Below are 21,814 nucleotides of genomic sequence, written 5' to 3' on the forward strand. Positions count from 1 at the left end.
TTGAAAGCCTGAAGGTGCGTAACTTCCTCATTACACTTCCTCACTACCTATCACAGTTTCGGAGGCCCTGACATGCCAGGATAGCACCATCCCCCCAAATGACCCCTTTCTGGAAGTAGACACCCCAAGGAAATTAAAAAGAGGCATGGTGAGTATTTTGCATATCTCATTTTTTCTCACAAGGTTTTGAAATATAAAAAAAGAATAGAAAAAATATGTTTTTGTTTTTTTTCTTCATTTTCCAAAAACTTGTGGCAACAAATGAGATCTGCAAAATACTCACCATGCTTCTTATCAAATTCCTTGGGGCGTCTACTTTCCAAAAAGGGGTCATTTGGGGGGGTTAGGTGCTATCCTGGCATTCCAGGGCCTCCGAAACTGTGATAGGTAGTCAGGAAGTGTAATGAGGAAATAAAGCCCTTTAAAAGCTTGAAGGTGATTATTGGATTTTGGGGTCCTGTACTTGGCTAGACTGCCAAAGCGTCTCTCACATGTGGTACCCCCAAACTAGGGAGAAGTAGTAGAATGTATGTTGGGGTGTAATTCCACATATATCCATGACATGTGTGAGCAATAAATCATTTAAGTGACAATTTTGTATAAAAAAAATTTTTTTTTTTTGTCATTTTCCAAAAACTTGTGGTAAAAAAATAAATTCTTCTATTGATTCAACATGCCTCTCAGCAAATAGTTTGGGGTGTCTACTTTCCAAAAAGGGGTCATTTTGGGGAGGTGGGGGCGTTTTATGCCCAGCATTAGAAGTTTATGCCACACATCATTCACTCTTCTAACTACCTGAAGACCAAGCCTTTTCTGACACTTTTTGTTCACATGAAAAAAAATCAGTATTTTTTGCTAGGAAATTAATTTAAACCCCCAAACATTATATATTTTTTTAAAGCAAACACAATAGTTAATAAAATGGTGGGTACTACAATTTTTTATGGCACATAGTACTCGTGCAGCGATTTTTCAAAAGCAAATTTAAAAAAAAATTAACTTTTTTAACTTTTAATGCACAAAAATACAATATATTGGCCAAATTTTTGGTAAAATCTAAAAGATAATGGTATGCCGAGTAAATAGATACCAAACATGACATGCTTTAAAACTGCACATGTCCCGTTCAATGACGACAAACTGCAAACATTTTTAATATCCATAGGCAACGCTTTAAAGCCTTTAAAATGTACCATTTTAGATTTACAGAGGAGGTCTAGTGTTAGAATTACTGCCCTTCATCTGACGTTCAAGGCAATACCTCACATGCATGGTGCAACCGCTGTTTACATACCGGCACAGGGTCAAGGCTTGTGCACACAGTTGTGCGCGCATGGGAGGGGCAATTTTGTTTTTTAATTATTTAGATTTTTTTAATTATTTTTACACTGTCCCTTTAATTTTTTTTTGTATTTTATCACTTTTAATGCTATATCAGGGAATGCAAACATCCCCGATAACTTCAATGGGCATTGTCATATATTCTTTTTTGAGAAATCTGGGGTCTATCAGACTCTGGATCTCTCCTCTGCCCTTACATTATCTAATCAAACCAAGATCAGTGATCAGATGCTTTCCCAATTTACAAATGGCGCTTTTTATATCCTGCGAAACTGAAGTGATGAAATGCTCGTAGCTTCCGAATTCTTAGACTATAGAGGTGATTGGCACCATTCTGGTCTCCAATCAGTTCCGTAGTCAGCTGTTAGAAATACCGTCTACATTCTCAGGTTTCCCTGATGGCATGGGACTGCCCGAGAAAACCTTGGAAGGCAGTGGGGGAGGGGGCATCATCTCCCGCTGCTTGCAAAAGCAATCCTGCAGCTAATTATCTACTAGGATTGCTTTTACATGAAAGGCGATCGCCGGCTGAAAAAAACAATACCAGGATGATGCCTGCAGCTGTAGGCATCATCCTGGTATAACCATTCAAAGTCCAGTGATGTACCAGTATGTCGCTGGTCCTTGTTGGGTATATATACTACAGTCAGGTCCATAAATATTGGGACATGGACACAATTCTAACATTTTTGGCTCTATACACCACCACAATGGATTTGAAATGAAACAAACAAGATGTGCTTTAACTGCAGACTGTCAGCTTTAATTTGAGGTTATTTACATCCAAATCAGGTGAACGGTGTAGGAATTACAACAGTTTGCATATGTGCCTCCCACTTGTTTAGGGACCAAAAGTAATGGGACAATTGGCTTCTCAGCTGTTCCATGGCCGGTGTGTGTTATTCCCTCATTATCCCAATTACAATGAGCAGATAAAAAGGTCCAGAGTTCATTTCAAGTGTGCTATTTGCATTTGGAATCTGTTGCTGTCAACTCTCAAGATGAGATCCAAAGAGCTGTCACTATCAGTGAAGCCATCATTAGGCTGAAAAAACAAAACAAACCCATCGGAGAGATAGCAAAAACATTAGGCGTGGCCAAAACAACTGTTTGGAACACTCTTAAAAAGAAGGAACGCACCGGTGAGCTCAGCAACACCAAAAGACCCGGAAGACCACGGAAAACAACTGTGGTGGATGACCGAAGAATTCTTTCCCTGGTGAAGAAAACACCCTTCACAACAGTTGGCCAGATCAAGAACACTCTCCAGGAGGTAGGTGTATGTGTGTCAAAGTCAACAATCAAGAGAAGACTTCACCAGAGTGAATACAGAGGGTTCACCACAAGATGGAAACCATTGGTGAGCCTCAAAAACAGGAAGGCCAGATTAGAGTTTGCCAAACGACATGTAAAAAAGCCTTCACAGTTCTGGAACAACATCCTATGGACAGATGAGACCAAGATCAACTTGTACCAGAGTGATGGGAAGAGAAGAGGATGGAGAAGGAACTGCTCATGATCCTCAGCATACCACCTCATCAGTGATCATGGTGGTGGTAGTGTCATGGCGTGGGCATGTATGGCTGCCAATGGAACTGGTTCTCTTGTATTTATTGATGATGTGACTGCTGACAGAAGCAGCCGGATGAATTCTGAAGTGTTTCGGGAATATTATCTGCTCATATTCAGCCAAATGCTTCAGAACGCATTGGACGCCGCTTCACAGTGCAGATGGACAATGACCCAAAGCATACTGCAAAAGCAACCAAAGAGTTTTTTAAGGGAAAGAAGTGGAATGTTCTGCAATGGCTAAGTCAATCACCTGACCTGAATCCGATTGGGCATTTCACTTGCTGATGACAAAACTGAAGGGTAAATGTCCCAAGAACAAGCAGGAACTGAAGACAGTTGCAGTAGAGGCCTGGCAGAGCATCACCAGGGATGAAACCAAGCGTCTGGTGATGTCTATGTGTTCCAGACTTCAGGCTGTAATTGACTGCAAAGGATTTGTAACCAAGTATTAAAAAGTGAAAGTTTGATTTATGATTATTATTCTGTCCCATTACTTTTGAGCCCTTAACAAGTGGGAGGCACATATGCAAACTGTTGTAATTCCTACACCGTTCACCTGATTTGAATGTAAATACCCTCAAATTAAAGCTGACAGTCTGCAGTTAAAGCACATCTTATTCGTTTCATTTCAAATCCACTGTGGTGGTTATAGAACCAAAAAAGTTAGAATTGTGTTGATGTCCCAATATTTATGGACCTGACTGTATGTTCTTTTTTTTTGTATGCAGCCTGTGGACTGAATGAAAAAATGAGAAGAAATCTCTGCCAGAAAAAGTGTGTGGTATGCCCACCATTATAATATACCACCCTGCATCCACCCACTTCTAATGGTGGGCACACATTTGGTCACACGATGCCACATGCGCCAGTTCCAAGATTGTACAAATGTATAAATAGTGGCACGCTTGAATAAACATTGTCCACGTATAAGTGGTACCCCATATGGAGAAATGATGACACCAAGTCCCAAACTATCTTGCCACTACTCCCCATGTAGTCTGGGCATCCAGGGGGCTCCACGTGACTATCTTTTCCCTTGTAAATCCGAAACTTATAAGTATAGCCTGTTGTCTTCTCACAGGTCTTCTACATCTTGACCCCATATCTGGCACGCTTGCAGGGAGAAATTGTTTGAATGCAAGGCGGCCAGAAAACTTAATGAAGGACTCATCAACACAGATGTTTTGCTGGGGAGTGTCAAGGCTCCAGGTATGACCAGAGGTGTGTGGACTGACACAGGGAAACGCAGGCTTCAGGTATAGTGTAAATAAGACAATTTATTAAGACTAAACAACACAAACACAGTGCAAGGTAAACATAACACAGTGCAAACAACCCAAACTCCAACAGATAACCATATATACAAATCAACGTAGTCGGGCAGGCCGGGTCAGTAGCAAACGGGCAAACAGGGTACCAGGAGAGAGCGGAAGAGTGGTCAGAAATAGCCAAGGTCAGGACAGGCGGAGTTCACTCAGAGTCAGGATCAAAGCAGAATCAGGAATCAAGAAGGAAGCAGACAGGATGCAGGTACAGGGGCTCATGGGAAACATACACCAAGGCACTGACTGCAGGTCTGGCCATTCCTTAAATACACCTTCTGCAATGAGCCCCAGGTGTTGGCTGATTGCAGGAGTGAGCTTCTGACTGCTGAGAGCACCCGCTGGTCAGCCCTGGTACTGCAGCCCACACGGCAGGTGAGTCCCACCACCAGTGCTGAGTCCATTCCTGACAGGGAGTATAGACATCTGCAAATTTTTAGTTAAGGTGATTTGTGAGGGGCTGAATTTTGTGAATGACAGAGTGTATTGTCGCTGAAATGCATAAAACACATTATACTCTCATATCTATGCCTGGCCATGGCAGCAGAGAACACGGCATATGATGAATCGGGTCTGCGGACCAATACAACCGCAATTCATTTCTTTTAGTAATACCCATGTTGAGGGTTAGGCCCCCAAAAAATGTAAATTTGAAAACCGTAATGAGTTTCCATGCGAATGGTCTGGCAAAGTTTGAATTTGGGTTGGCAGCGATAAATTGTTGTGCATTTAAAATGCTTTGATCCACAATCAACGCATACAGATATTTTGTGAAAAACAGCTCCAAAAATCAAGAAGGTATGTGAAAGACCAGGATGTACTAGACCGCTGGTACTCTCCAGTTCACCAAAAGGTAGCGTGGCACTAGTACTGGCACTCTGCTGCATATGAGAGTCATCAATATTTATCGACAAGTGCTAACAGAGATCAGGCCTGATTCTGCCAACACTGCGGTTTTGTGTGCAATGTATCAAGTGACAGTGACCTACTGACACTACACTTGCTGGGGGAGAAGGGGGAGTAAGCATAGGGGCTAAACACAGGTGTTGGCCGTTGCTGGGGCTGATCCCGCTAACGCTGCATTTTTGGGGACGCTATACTAATGTGAACGCTGGTATAGTGCTGACCTGATCAAAGATATTGACCCGTTCAGACACTATACTAGCAATGGAGGTTTATTGTACATGAGCATGCTCCTGGCAATCAAGTGGTTAAATGTGATGACTGGTGTACTGACGGGCAATCTGATGCTATCTGGGAGGGGTGTGAAAACCACGGGAGCGCGAATCACCTATATATATATATATATGATTTTGCGTACCCATGCCGCCCTGTAGCAGTATTTCTGCTGTAGGGTGGTCAGGAAGCAGTTACAGAAGAGGTTTGTGTTACATCGGTGTGTTACTTTAACTGACAATTGCGCGGTCATGCAACACTGCACCCAAATTAAATTTACATCCTTTTTCCCCACAAATTGAGCTTTCTTTTGGTGGTATTTGATCGCCTGTGCATTTTTAATTTTTTGAGCTATAAAAAAAAAGGCTGACAATTTTGAGAAAAAAAAACAATATTTTGGACTTTTTGCTATAAAACATGTCCAGTAAAAAAAAATAAAAAAATAAAATTTTGTCACAAATTTCATCCAAAATGCATTCTGCGATATGTCTCTGCTAAAAAAAAATCCCAATACGTGTAAATTAATTGGTTTACATGAAAGCGTTTATAAATGGCGGGAAAGATACTGGGATTTTTAATTTTTTTATACTAATAATGGCGGCGATCAGTGACTTATGGCGGGACTGCTGCGGACATTTTGACACTGGGGGGGAACTGACTTGGGGTCACTGACATCCCCAGTGACACCAATACAATGATCAGTGAAAAAGAAAAACACTGACACTGTACTAATGGCACTGGGGAGGAAGGGGTTAACATTTTTAGGGTTTACTGTGTGAGGGGAGTGTTTTACTAGGGGGCGGGGTGTGTGCTGGACGGGGGCAGGCTGATCAAGAGAGAGAAACTCTTCTCTCCCTCTTCAGCTTGTCACGAGCTGACAGGCAACTGACAGAAAGCAGGGCTGTGTATAAACAATGCATCCCTGCTCTCTGTCAGCGATCACCGCGAATCGCGGGAAAACGGCCGGTAATGACTGTCCATGACCCGGCGGTGGAGACCCGCTGCTGACACCCACGGGACAGGTAGGGCGGGCGCGCGCCTCGTGCGTGCCCCCTACCTGTTTTGCAAAACCACGTTTTAAAACGTGGCTTTGTGCAGCCGTGCCGCCCTGCAAACATACATATGCAGTGGCTGGGGCTGAAGAAGTTAAAATTACAAACATCAGTGAAACGGCGCCAAACTACAGGGCCTAAATACCCCCCATAGGTGTCACTCAGGTTACCACTGTAGAGTTACACAGGAGGTCTGATGCCGGAATTATCGCTCTTACTCTGACATTTCCAGCCATACCTGTGTGGAGACACGTGTGGTGAGAACACCGTTTACAATGCATGGTGGACTTCCGTATGTGTTAGCCTTTGTGTGCAAACATGGGGGGGGGGGGGGGTGCTTTCATTTTTTAATTATTTCTTAAAGTTTCTTTCTATTTTTTCACTGTCCCAATTTTTTTCAGGACTTTTATTGCTATCAGACAGGTTCTCTTTACTGAGACATCTGGGGTCTATTGGACCCCAGATCCCAATCTGACCATAAAAACATCCGACCAAACCAAGATCAGTTCATTCTGATGCTTTCACAAGCTGGAAATGGCTTGTTTACATCTGAGTGACTCTGGAAGTGACACAATCCTCGTTCCTTCTACATCCACGGGGGTTCCTTTATCCAGATCACAGCTCACCTCCTCATAGATTGTTAATAGGTTGGTCTGACAAGAACGATCTTTTCCCATAAATCCATGCTGGGTACTACTAATGATACTATGTTCATCAGCAAATTCTTGGGTATGGTCCCTTATCATCCCTCCAATAGTTTACAAACTATTGATGTTAGGCTGACTGGCTTGGAGCTTCCAGATATGTATCTCGGCCCTTTCTGGAATACTGGAACCACGTTAGATTTTCACCAATCTGCTGCCACCATTCCAGTCAGTAAGCTTTCCTAAACATGAGGAATGACTATCAATTACCTGGCTTCATTCCTTGAGGACTCTCAGATGCAAGCCATCAGGTCCTGGTGATTCATTCACATTTAGTTCTTTTTAAACCTTCTAGTCTTTTGTAAAGGACCACTACACTGACCACTGATATAAGGGGGTCCTTCTCCCATTGTCACCAATGTAAGGGACCACTACACTGACCACTGATATAAGGGGGTCCTTCTCCCATTGTCACCAATGTAAGGGACCGCTACACTGACCACTGATATGAGGGGGTCCTTTTCCCATTGGTCACCAATGTAAGGGACCACTACACTGACCACTGATATAAGGGGTCCTTCTCCCATTGGTCACCAATGTTAGGGACCACTACACTGACCACTGATATAAGGGGATCCTTCTCCCATTGGTCACCAATGTAAGGGACCACTACACTGACTACTGATATAAGGGTGTCCTTCTCCCATTGGTCACCAATGTAAGGGACCACTACACTGACCACTGATATAAGGGGGTCCTTCTCCCATTGGTTACCAATGTAAGGGACCACTACACTGACCACTGATATAAGGGGTCCTTCTCCCATTGGTCACCAATGTTAGGGACCACTACACTGACCACTGATATAAGGGGATCCTTCTCCCATTGGTCACCAATGTAAGGGACCACTACACTGACTACTGATATAAGGGTGTCCTTCTCCCATTGGTCACCAATGTAAGGGACCACTACACTGACCACTGATATAAGGGGGTCCTTCTCCCATTGGTTACCAATGTAAGGGACCACTACACTGACCACTGATATAAGGGGTCCTTCTCCCATTGGTCACCAATGTAAGGGACCACTACACTGACCACTGATATAAGGGGGTCCTTCTCCCATTGATCACCAATGTCAGGGACCACTACACTGACCACTGATATAAGGGGGTCCTTCTCCCATTGGTCACCAATGTAAGGGACAAATACAATGACCACTTGGGATGATCTCTGGGTTTAGTTGTCGGAGAGTAGGGATGAGACGACAGTACAAACCAAACTTTGCCTGTTCCGGTCCCGTGTTTTGCAGGAGCCGATCATCACATGTAGAAGAGACATTTCTACCACTTCTATATATAACAGCTTCCCGCTGTCACTGGTGCCTGAGGAAGACATGGATGGGTACAGCGGCCACACCCCCAGGAATCAGTGATGTCATTGAGAATCCCTGCCATGTAAGGAAGGGGGCGGGGATAGCAGTGACATCACTGACCAAATATGGTCACTGGTCACATTTGGGTAATAAGGTCCCACCATCCCTGTCCCTTCACTTATGTAGATGATGACAGTTTAGGGAGCTGTCATTGGGCTGGTGCTATTGTCGGGTACTATATACCCCATACTCATTCACATGGGGGGATGGTATATGGGGGCCCCTTGTTATTAAAGGGGGTTCCAGAATCCAATATGACCCCCACCCACAGATCCCCACAGCCACCAGCCAAGGTGACAAGGTGCTATGCCTGGGGGAATCCCCCCTGGTAAGGTGACCCCCATGTTGTGGACATGTGGCTTGGTATGGATCAGGAGGGGGGGCACACTACAGCCCCCCTCTGCACTCTGTATGGTGGGCTGTATATGATATACTGCTGACCCCCGCACTCTGCGCCGTTATTGAAGGGTGTGAGGTGTCACCGAGGAGCAATGTTCTATATTGAAGTTTGCCGTCATTGCACCGACACACACAATAGTTTTTGTTCAATAAATGTTTTATTATAATTTTACATTTAACAAGATTGAAGCATAAAAATCAGGAAATAGTAAAGGAAGGAATCCGATTGGTCAGGAAGATCCCTTGTCTGGAATGTGGGGGCGGAGTCATTATTATTGGTGTACAATACAATACACAACGTGTTCCATTATTATAACAAAGTATTGTAGAAAAGATCCCAACATAGAAAATGGGGGAAAGGAGGAAATAAAGGCGGATATGAAGGGGAATCTGTGTACGGGGAACACCTTAACAATCACCACCATTTTATTCTCCAGGGCCTCTGATGTCACAGAATAGATGTTTGGGGGTTTATCTCATCTTCAGGACCAAAATCTGCATTTTCCCATGTGTGCAAAATCATGCAGAAACAGCTCTGGCAGTGAGAGGGTTAATGTGGGCTAGATGGGATCACTCTGCTGGGGTGACATTAGAGCTCCCCCTAGCTGCAGCCTGGTAATAACATTGCTGGGAGGTCTATTCATTTCTCTGCTCCATACTTCCCGTCTTTATAGAAACGTCTCCTGACATTTGGGGGTCTATTCATAAAGAATGTGTGGAACCATTCACCTGGTGAGAGTTCATGTCCATTCCTCCTGTGTGAATAGGATGGGGAAATTAATGTTAGTAGGCTATTTGCTGAGCTGTTTAAATGGATTGAATTGATTTAATATGGAAAATGCCATACTTGCTATTAGATGGTGATCATTTCTATGACACTTAGCACCATGTAAAGGACAAATGCAGTATTTTCAATGTTAAATCAAAGGTTGGTATAATGGTGTTGGGTTAATAACATATATCCTTCGGTGTAGACTGTACTCATCCGTGTCTGAGTATGATCTCAGGGATTAGTATGAAGCCATGCCTGACCATGAAAGAGAAGGGGGCTATTTATAGAAAATTTGTTGGATGAATGTGACAATCAATCATCCAGCCATTTTCCCCGTGTGAAACTTTTGATGTTTTACAAGTCCTGAATTATGTACAAAACATTTCCCACACTCAGAACATGAATATGGCTTCTCCCCTGTGTGAGATCTCTGATGGATGTAAAGATTGGACTTCGCTGAAAAACATTTCCCACACTCAGGACAGCAATGAGGCTTCTCCCCTGTGTGAGATCTCTGATGTCTGTGAAGATCTGATCTATGTAAAAAACATTTCCTGCACTCAGGACAGGAAAGGGGCTTCTCCACCATGTGAGATCTCTGATGTCTGTGAAGAATGGACTTGTGTGAAAAACATTTCCCGCACTCAGGACAGGTGTATGGCTTGTCCCTCATGTGCGAACTCTGATGTATGGAAAGATTGGACTTCACTGAAAAATATTTCCCGCACTCAGAGCAGGAATACGGCTTTTCCCCCGTGTGAAACCTTTGATGTCTGACTAGCTCTGATTTATGTAAAAAACATTTTCCACACTCAGGACAGGAAAATGGCTTTTCTCCCGTATGTAATCTCTGATGGCTATAAAGATGAGACTTCACTGAAAAACATTTCCCACACTCAGGACAGGAATATGGCTTTTCCCCTGTGTGACATCTTTGATGTGTAACAAGATCTGATTTTTTTACAAAACATTTCCCACACTCAGGACAGGAATATGGCTTCTCCCCTGAGTGAGATCTCTGATGGCTGTAAAGATTGGACTTCACTGAAAAACATTTCCCGCACTCAGGACAGGAATATGGTTTCTCCCCTGTATGAGATCTTTGATGCACATTAAGACCAGATTTAGCATGGAACCTCTTCCCGCACTCAGGACAGGAGAACATCTTCTTTGTTGGAAGGCCGGCCCGGTCCCGCACAGTCTGAGGTTCCTCAGGATACGAGGAATCCGATGGTCCATCTACACTGGGTGGTGCCGGATGGACATTGGAGGGAGCTGGGTTTTCTCCTGGACTATACTGTGTGATGTCCTCATCTTCTACTTTCCAGTCTGGAGACAAAGTGAGACAATCCTCGGAGGTTTTCCTCATCTCCCGGCCATGGACTAAAATACAAAGACAAAGAGGATTACTAGACAGGAGCTGATTGGTTCCCCCAAACCAGGACTCCACCCATATCAGGCAGCTTGGTCTCTGAGGAGCTTACAATTCCACCCTCAAGGGAACAAGGAAATGGCTCCTCTGATCTCCTACCAGGTCATTTCTTTATTCATGGACCTTAGTCAGAGAGTGAGGAAACAACCAGAACTGTCTTTTATAGGAGGGACAGTGATGAGGGGATTATAGGACGAGGGTCCCCACCCCCTCTATCACTCATCGCCATCTTCCCAACACAAGAAGTACTGCACTTCCTTATTTACTCCATGATTTAGTCATGAAGAACAGCGGGGCTGAGCCCCACCAGAGGTCAGAGAGTGAGGATGGGGGGAGAACAACCAAGATGAAGACTGGACTGATCCTGAAGACCACCATCATTGGGGTATTGACTCCTCCCTCATTATCACTTTCTGTTTAAGGGTCCAAAGTTGGAGGATGTTATCACATTATTATCACCATGTAAAAGTCTGTGCTCCAATCACATCATCCGATATAAAATGTCCAGCTGGGAGGAAATGGGGGTAACAAAAGAGAATCCATATTATGTGTATATATAGCAGTGGGGGGAGGGGGGAGAGCAGAAGTCAGGACTATGGAATGCAAAACTTATCATATAGGAAAAAACAATTAGGACTATATAGTATTAGAATGATGTAATGTACAACATAGAGTATACAGTGTAAGGGTCAGGACTCATAATATTGGTATTCAGCAATCAGTGGTGGCCTAGATGTCCACATGAGACAAGCTGTAGAGGTCCCACACTTCTGCCTCCCATCTCCTGAGACTGAATCCATTGTTTCTATGTGTTTATCAGATGATGGGGGATCTAGGTGGATCCTCCGTACTGCTCTCTCCTTTACAATAAAGTCTCCTCTTACCCGGTGATGTGAGGGGCGGCTGATTGTCCATCATGACGTCCTTGTAGAGATCCTTGTGTCCTTCTAAATACTCCCACTCCTCCATGGAGAAATAGACAGTGACACCCTGACACCTTATAGGAACCTGACACACACAATGATACAGTCACCATCCAGACACATCCCTTGTCTGTTACTGGAGAATGTCCCAGAATTCCCGGCACCGCTCACCTCTCCTGTCAGCAGCTCCATCATCTTCTTGGTGACTTCTAGAATCTTCTGCATGTTGTGTCTCTCAGGGTTTAGGGAGTCACATGGAGGCACTGTGATGGTCATATGATCACCTGACTTCAGAAGAGGAAATCTCTGTATTGAGGAACCAATAGGAATATCATGTTAGACTCCCAGAATCCTCCTCACCTCTCCACTCAGGTCTGTGTTTTATTAATAGAGATGAGAGTGATGTCATGTGACCTCCCAGAATCCTCCTCACCTCTCCGGTCAGGTCTGTGTTTTATTAATAGAGATAAGAGTGATGTCATGTGACCTCCCAGAATCCTCCTCACCTCTCCGGTCAGGTCTGTGTTTTATTAATAGAGATAAGAGTGATGTCATGTGACCTCCCAGAATCCTCCTCACCTCTCCGGTCAGGCCTGTGTTTTATTAATAGAGATAAGAGTGATGTCATGTGACCTCCCAGAATCCTCCTCACCTCTCCGGTCAGCAGGTAGATGATCTCCAGGGTGAGGTTTAGTATCTTCTCAGTCATGTGACTCCGGTCCTCCTCCATCCTCATTGGTGCCATCATGTGATCTATACAGGTCTCCTTGTAGACGGATAACTTTGGGAAATGAAAGTAAGAATGATTTGGATGGTATTGGTCACACAATAATAGGATGTGGATGTGAGGGGGGAATAGGAGGGTTGCTGGACATTTAAAGTGTAACTAAAGACAGGCCACTTGTTTCATTTTGGATAGAGTAAGGGAGGGTTATAACCTCTGTCAGGTGTTTTTGCCATCTGTGTCCCATTGGGGAGATTTCCCTTCACTTCCTGTCTCTGAGCCAAAACAAGAAGTGAGAGGAAATCCCCCCAAAGTGAGGGAATTCTGCGGTGTCACCAGAACTAGTTTCCCCATTGGACGATTTACTCTCTGTTAGTGTTCTGATGTCTTTGGGACTCTCTTTCACTTTTGGTTATAATGGTCACCGGGACAAATGGGGGCAGAAACCGCAATGAAAACTGACAGATGCTCTAATTCCTCTCTACTCCAAAACTACAAAAAAGTTTTACCTTCAGTTATACCTTAGGAACTACCGCCCCCCACGGGAACACGTTTAGATTAGACTGTTTAGTGTTTAGACCCCAGAACTCTCTTGGTCTGCCGGATCAGAAATCCCTTTTTCTCCGTTGGGTTTGTTTTGTCTCTGAACTGGTTTTGATGAGTTTTAGATCTGCAGACAAGGAATGATAAATGGTTACATAGTCGGTAAGGTTGACTAAAGACACCCGTCCCTCCAGTTCAGCCACATTGTGTGTATCTGCGTGTCTATGGCACCATCCTCTTCCATATCCCTTTACATTGTGTTCCCTAAGAAACACATCTAAAAGGTTTGTGAATGTATCTACACTCCCCGCTGACACACCAACTGTGGAAGGGAGTTCCACATCCTTACCTTTCTACCTATAAAGAACCTAACACACAGTTTAACCACTTTACCACCAGAAGGTATTACCCCTTCATGACCAGGCCATTTTTTTTTCTGTTCAGCACTGCACTACTTTAACTGGAAATTGCTTGGTCATGCAACACTGAACCCAAATGAAATTTATATCATTTTTTCACACAAATGAAGCTTTACTTTGGTGGTATTTGATCATCACTGGGTTTTTATATTATGTAACACACTGCATTGTTACTAATTGCAGATTGTTAAATGGCCACAAGATGGCTGTGCTCTGCAATTCAGTTGACACAGGAAATTGTACAGCAACGCTGAGAATGCTGGGACTTGTATGCTGCAAGCAGGATTTCTTCATTCAGTTCAGCTGACAACTAGAGATTCCAATTAAGTGAGTAAAGGGGCTGGAGCATATAAAAGGGGAGGAGAGGCAGGGTGCGTGTGAGAACAGAGTGCTGATCCAGGAGGCCTCAGGCTGGATCAGACTGAATCAGAGGATGGAGAAGGGAATTTCCAGATTGTTGATTGTACAGAGAGGCAGAATAGTCAATCCTGCATGTAGGTGGATCGTGCCATCGCCATTGGCACTGCTATCTCCATGGGAAGACAGCCAGAAAAGGGGCCCCCCAGCAACAAGGACATCATTTCACACCACTACTTTGAAGGACTGGTGAGAGTTCCTAACCCACACCACACCACCATGTGATACAGGGTCCATAGTTGTTGTTGCTGGTTACTAAAGTCCAGGATTCTTACAATGCAGACTGCCACATAGACACAGTCTCTGTAGCCCAATCAGTGCTGCGGCCTATCTACACCAGAAGCCCATTGAAGTATCACACACAGTATATCAGCCCTAATAGATTCTGTTGCCTGATTGGCAGGAACTGGAAAAAAGTAAAATCATATTACCTCCGGCCTGTTCTACACAAAGTTCCACTAGGACACTGGTGCTTGTCAATCCAGCAAAAGGTAGTGCAGTGTTAGTGCTGTCACTGTGCTGCATATGAGAATAATCCTGCATTTCTAGCACCTCAGCAACCTGGGAATGGGGTTGGGTGTGCCTGATCTTAGCAGGGACCTCTTCACCATCATCAGACCTACCTGCTGGGGTGGCACTGCTCTCTACAGGTTCATAATCTGAGCCGGATTCTGGTAGTGAGGCTTCCCCTTCACTCCCATCTGTCATGCTGGGAATCCTGTACGCCTCCCTAGGGAACCTTTTTTTGGACACTAAATTTACAGTTACTTAGTGGTGACTCTGGGAAAAAGAGCTCCTGGCTAGCAATCAGGGACTGCTTGTGTGCTAGAAATAAAATGATCTGCTAGTGGTAGGAGAGATCAGGCTCAGATGTTGCTGACACTGTGGTTTTGCAGACAATGTATCAGAGATGGCAGTGATCTGAAAAATGATACCGACATTGCATTTGTTGGGGGGGTAAATGCAAGTGGTGGCAGTGATCAGGGCTGATCCTGCTAACACTGCATTTATGGGGACACCATACTATCAGGGACACTAGTATAGTTCTGACCATGACCAGGATACCAGTCCAGAGAAACACTATACTAGTGATCAGCGATTTATAGTGTGACTGTGATAATGTGGCAGCCAATCAGAGACTGGCAGTAACTGACACTGACTGGGGGGGACACTAACTGATGTCACTAGTGACACTAATACAGAGATCTGTGATAATACTGTACACTGTCACTGTACTAATGACTGTGGCTGGGTGACGGGGGTGATCAGGAAGGCAATCAAGGGGTTCACTGTGTGCCTAACAAGTGTATGTGTGCTGATTGTACTCCCAGACTGGATGGATTTTCTTCCTGATCTCAGCTCTGAATGGTAAGTGAGATCAGGGAGAAGAAGCAGCCAGATCTTGCTGTGTGATCACTAACACCCTCATCTCTGTGCTGTGGTTGGCCACAGTTATCAGCAGGTTCACAGCCACAATCATTGGCTGCAAGCCTGACAACAAACTCATGCTGTGTCCAACCACAGCGTGAGCAGCAAGGGGCGGCGTGCACTCCTGTAAACCAGGAAGATGCTGGCAGGCAAATGGATAAACACTTTTCCCTTTGTAAATGTCAGCACTGCTGCAGCACTTTCTGTACATCAGAGATACCCTTCACAGGGGGGATTAGGACACCTCCAGGATTAGGACACCTCCCAGGAGTAGGAAACCCCCCAGGATTAGGACAACCCCCCCAGGAGTAGGAAACCCCCCAGGATTAGGACATACCCCAGGATTAGGATGTCCTTTAGGATTAGGACATCCACCAGGGTTAGGATATTCCCCTGGATGAAGACAACCCCTCAGGAATAGGACAACCCCCAATATTAGGAAACCCCCCAAGATTAGGACACTCCCCAAAAATGTCATTTAACTGCCTCCTGTCTGCCATATAAGGTAATGACAAGTGCAAGGCGGTTCTCTTGTTCTGGGAGGATGTCATATGACGTCCTCTCACTCTAACCATGCGTGTGTGGCTCCGGGAGTGCGCAGCACGGCGATCAGTGGTGTGCTGTGTCCCTTGGACACAGCGGATCACTGATCAATGGAAAGAGCCAAAGATATGATTGAAGAGCCAAAGAGCGATCAGCTATGATTGGACACAATCACAGCTGATCGCATGTAAACAGGGAAATTCCGGTTATTGGCATTTCTTTCCTCTCGGGCTGTCACGCTGACAGAGGAGAGGAGAGCCGGTAATCGGCATTCCTCAGAGGGAACATGTACACTGATCATCAGGGCACTGATGATCAGTGTGCCCTGATGAACAGTGTAGCCCCAGCAGTGCCACCTGTCAGTGTCCATCAGTGCCAGCTGTCAGTGCTCATCAGTGCCACCTGCCAGTGACCATCAGTGCACATCAATGCCACATATCAGTGCTCATCTGAGCTGCCTTTCAGTGTCACCTACCAGTGCCAGTCAGTGCTGCATATCAGTGCAAGTCAGTGCCGCCTATCAGCGCCCATCAGTGGTGCCTATCCATGCCGCCTATCAGTGTTATATATGAGTGCTGCCTTTTAGTGCCCGTCAGTGACGCCTGTCAATGTCCATCAGTGCCACCTACCAGTGCCTCCACATCAGTGCCCATCAGTGCAGCCTCTCAGTGCCCATCGCTGCAGCCTCATTAGCGCACATCAGTACAGGAGATAAATCACTTATTTACAAAATTTTAGAGCAAAAACTAAAAAAAAAACATTTTGTCCTCAAAATTTTCAGTGGTTTTTGGTTTGTTTAGCAAAAAATAAAAAACTTGGAGGTGATTAAATACCACCAAAAGAAAGCTCTATCTGTCACAAAAAAATGATAAAATTGTCATATGGGTACAGTGTTGCATGACCGCGCAATTGTCATTCCAAGTGTGACAGCATTGAAAGCTGAAAATCGGCCTGGTCAGGGAGGGGGTAGAAGTGCCCGGGAGGGGAGGGGTTATAGGTGTTGGACATTTATAATGTTTCACTTTAACCATTTAAACCTCCCTGCTCCCGGCCAACTGGATTCCTGCATTGTACATGTCCCTCAGGGTGATTGTCTGACACCCCCTTGTCTATTAGCCCAACTATTGTGCATTGGCTGCCATTGACTTCAGGAAGGATTGAGTTCAGCCAGTTCACTGAGCAACACTGGAACCGAACCCAGGAGAGCTCAGCTCACTCCTATGAGAAGACCACCTCACCACAATGAGGAGAATGTTCCGGCCCCAGAAGTGGGGGATGTTCTGCCCCTGAAGGGGTTAATCTGGGTTCCCACACTATATATGTGTGTATCATCATCTGCTGGAGATAAAAGACATCACAGTGACTATGGAGGAAGAGGACGGACATGACTATGGAGGAAGAGGACAGACATGACTATGGAGGAAGAGGACGGACGTGACTATGGAAGAAGAGAACGGACGTGACTATGGAGGAAGAGGACAGACGCGACTATGGAGGAAGAGGACGGACGTGACTATGGAGGAAGAGGACGGACGTGACTATGGAGGAAGAGGACGGACGTGACTATGGAGGACGAGGCCGGACGTGAGTATGGAGGAAGAGGACGGACGTGACTATGGAGGAAGAGAACGGACGTGACTATGGAGGAAAAGGACGGACGTGACCATAGAGGAAGAGGACGGACGTGACCATGGAGGAACAGGACGGACGTGACCATGGAGGAAGAGGACGGACGTGACCATGGAGGAAGAGGACGGACGTGACCATGGAGGAAGAGGACGGACGTGACCATGGAGGAAGAGGACGGACGTGACTATGGAGGAAGAGGACGGAAGTGACTATGGAGGAAGAGGACGGACATGATGGGGGTTACTGGGTGTAAATAGAACATAACATCTTATTACCTCTTCTGCTGCAACTTCCACCAATGTCTCCTTTGTTCCTGTCTGTACCTAACATCACTTCCTGTCTGTACCTGAGATCACTTCCTGTCTGTACCTGACATCACTTCCTGTCTGTCTTCCATAGAGACTTCCTGTCTGGGTAGAAGTGAGATCTCCACCTTGTGGAGCTCAGAGGAACTGCAGCCCCGAGAAGCATCTGGTAGTGTGACCCCGGCCTATATGACTCCTCGGGGGAGGGGTTTTGGACCCTTTGATTTTGCAGTAACATTGATTGCAGATTTAGTCCTGTAGAACATCTGGTATATGGATACAAAGCCCCCCAGCTGGGAGTAAAGGGTGGAAATGGCTGGTGACCCCCAGATTTGGGCAATGATGTCATCACTATAAATGGATAAAACCCGCGCTATGTGTAACAACTCCAAACCTACAAAAACCTTCTAGCGGACTGCTGCTGTAACAAAGGGAAGGATTCCCTGTCATCTAGAAGAGCATTATGTGTCACAGCGCTGTCCTATTGTGTGTGCACAGAAATCATCACAAATACACTACAAATATGTGGAGACATTCAGAGATAAAGAGCTCGGGGCTCCAAATTATATTCTCTGCACATCCACTGCTTCCACTTTACACCCACTTCATTGGTCTTATGGGGTTTATCAATAAATGAAGGAAACTGAACCGTGTGCAAATCCATCCACAACATAAAGTGCTTTGTGCTCAAGATGCTGCTCCCTGCACATCCACTGCTTCCACTTTACACCCACTTCATTCATCTCATCAGATTTGCTGCTATAGGAAATCATCTCAAATCCTGTGCAAATCCATGGAGACAGACAATATTGTGTGCTCAGTATAGTGTTCTCTGCAAGTCCACCGCTTCCACTTTGCATCTACTTCAATCACTCTCCACCCTTTACTCTGGGCTGGGGGGCTTTGTATCCATATACCAGATGTTCTACAGGACTATATCTGCAATCAATGTTACTGCAAAATCAAAGGGGCCAAAACCCCTCCCCCGAGCAGTCATATATTTCTGTCCCCCTTGGTGGGAGTGGAGGTGACCCCTCTATAAGGATCTACAGTCCATACACACCCAGCACAAGGCCGGGGTCACACTACCAGATGCTTCTCGGGGCTGCAGTTCCTCTGAGCTCCACAAGGTGGGGATCTCACTTCTACCCAGACAGGAAGTCTCTATGGAAGACAGACAGGAAGTGATGTCAGGCACAGACAGGAAGTGATGTCAGGTACAGACAGGAAGTGATGTCAGGTACAGGAAGGAAATTTAGGAAGAAGCTGAGAGGAGACATTGGTGGAAGTGGCAGCAGAGGAGGTAATAAGATGTTATGTTCTATTTACACCCAGTAACCCCCCATCATGTCTTTCCTCTTCCTCTATAGTCACATCTGTCCTCTTCCTCCATAGTCATGTCCGTCCTCTTCCTCCATAGTCACGTCCGTCTTCTTCCTCCATAGTCACGTCCGTCCTCTTTCTCCATAGTCACGTCCGTCCTCTTTCTCCATAGTCACGTCCGTCCTCTCCCTCCATAGTCATGTCTGTCCTCTTCCTCCATAGTCACATCTGTCCTCTTCCTCCATAGTCATGTCCGTCCTCTTCCTCCATAGTCACGTCTGTCCTCTTCCTCCATAGTCACGTCTGTCTTCTTCCTCCATAGTCACGTCCGTCCTCTCCCTCCATAGTCACGTCCGTCCTCTCCCTCCATAGTCACGTCCGTCCTCTCCCTCCATAGTCACGTCCGTCCTCTTCCTCCATAGTCACGTCCGTCCTCTTCCTCCATAGTCACGTCCGTCCTCTTCCTCCATAGTCACGTCCGTCCTCTTCCTCCATAGTCACGTCCGTCCTCTTCCTCCATAGTCACGTCCGTCCTCTTCCTCCATAGTCACGTCCGTCCTCTTCCTCCATCGTCACGTCCGTCCTCTTCCTCCATCGTCACGTCCGTCCTCTTCCTCCATCGTCACTTCCGTCCTCTTCCTCCACCATCACGTCCGTCCTCTTCCTCCATAGTCATGTCCGTCCTCTTCCTCCATAGTCACTGTGACGTCTTTTATCTCCAGCAGATGATGATACACACATATATAGTGTGGGAACCCAGATGAACCCCTTCAGGGGCAGAACATTCCCCCACTTCTGGGGCCGGAACATTCCCCTCATTGTGGAGATAAATTCTAGTAATATGGTCCTCTAAACAAACAGCACTGACAATAAATAGACAAGACAAGGACCATCCTGACCATACATGGCCTACAAAGGGCAATGATGACACTACACAGGCAGCCAATGGGCAATCATTACACTATGCAGCCAACACAATGATGGAGTGCCGGGGTCAGGAGTATGGAGCATAGAGCCCCTTACATTGCTGCTCAGGAGGAAGGAAACATTCCTTTGTAACAGAAAATGTATATAAATCTGAGGCTATTTTAGGAATGTTGGGGGTTTCAAAAACAAAAGGGGCTTTATAACAACTTAAATGTGTAATATGTGTAACATTGTTCTGTTTATCTCCTCCTCCCCTCCCCCGCCTGTCTCCAGCACCGCACCCGGCGACTAGCAGGGAGGGGAGAGACCTTGCAGTGTAATGAGAACCGATTGGCTGCTCCTCAGGAAAGGGGAGTGTCCTGCTTATCCTTTCTCCCTTTCACTCCCAGAGCCCTTTTTTGCATTTTTTGCACACGTTAAAAATAATTTTATCCTGAAGATGACACAAAACCCCCAAAATATCAATTTTCTGAAAGTAGAGACTTTAGAGAATAAAATAGCAGCAGTTCCAAATTTTTATGTCACAAAATATTATCACAAAGTCTAGGAAATGCAAAATTTCATTAAAAAATACACTTAAGCTGATTTCAGGGCACAAAAAGCAATAAATGACCCATTTATGTGTAAAAATATAAAAGCCGAGGTTGCAGCGAGTAAATAGATATCCAACATGTCAAACCTTAAGTTGTGTGTGCTGAAATGGTGACAACCTTTAGTCCCGGTATTATCTATAGGGGACACATTTATAGCCCCTTCTAGGTCATCAGTATAGAGTACGGAGGAGGTCTGCTCCTAGAATTATCCTCTCATTCTGGTGTGACCGGCGATGTGTAACGTGTATCACAATCAATGTTATCACGTGTAGGCCCTCCAGCGTGTGCTCTTATGCTTGGGCATGCATATATGTGGGGGTGGGGGGACCTCAACATTTTTTAAGGGGAGGAGTTATGTACTTGGGTGTAACTTTAAATGTTTACAATTAAAAAAAACATTTTTACTTAAGGGGACAAAGTCCTCTATGTGATGACTTTTGATGACAGGTTCTCTTTATTGACACATCCAGGGTCTAAAAGACCCCCAATGTCTCCCCTGTACTCCATTGGATGTAATATAGTGCACAACGCACCGCATTACATTCTTTGCCGGCCTCGATGGTCGGGAAATCTTTCATAACATCACTTCTGGGTCAGGACAAGAAGGGAGTGAACATGTCCGCTCTCCTCCATCCCCTCTACCCTCTACCGCATAGTAGGTACAGGAGAGGTTCACACACACGGGGTGGCAGAGGCTGGCACCTGAAAGGAGAGCCCTGCGGCTTGCTCTCAGCAGGGATAAAGATTAAAAACAATACTTGCCGGTGGGGGTACAATACCTCTGGTGGGGCTCAGCCCCGCTGTTCTTCATGACTAAATCATGGACTAAATAAGGAAGTGCAGTACTTCTTGTGTTGGGAAGATGGCGATGAGTGATAGAGGGGGTGGGGACCCTC

At 45.4% G+C, this 21,814-nt stretch overlaps 2 protein-coding genes across 2 annotated transcripts in view; one reads left to right on the top strand and one right to left on the bottom strand.

Moving 5' to 3' along the window:
• Nucleotides 1-11,091, bottom strand: part of LOC149462511 (uncharacterized) — a 49,000-nt gene extending 37,909 nt beyond the window's left edge. The window contains 1 exon segment of the mRNA XM_089676809.1: nt 10,057-11,091. Coding sequence (XP_089532935.1) covers nt 10,057-11,081 — 1,025 coding nt within the window. The 5' untranslated portion in view covers nt 11,082-11,091.
• LOC149462509 (uncharacterized) overlaps nt 1-21,814 on the top strand; it is a 117,835-nt gene that overhangs the window by 81,324 nt on the left and 14,697 nt on the right. The gene's annotated exons all lie outside the window — the stretch shown is intronic.

The sequence above is a fragment of the Staurois parvus genome, unplaced genomic scaffold, assembly GCF_062004578.1.
Source record: "Staurois parvus isolate SC_StPar_1 unplaced genomic scaffold, SC_StPar_1.0 ptg000174l, whole genome shotgun sequence".
Lineage (NCBI taxonomy): Eukaryota > Metazoa > Chordata > Amphibia > Anura > Ranidae > Staurois > Staurois parvus.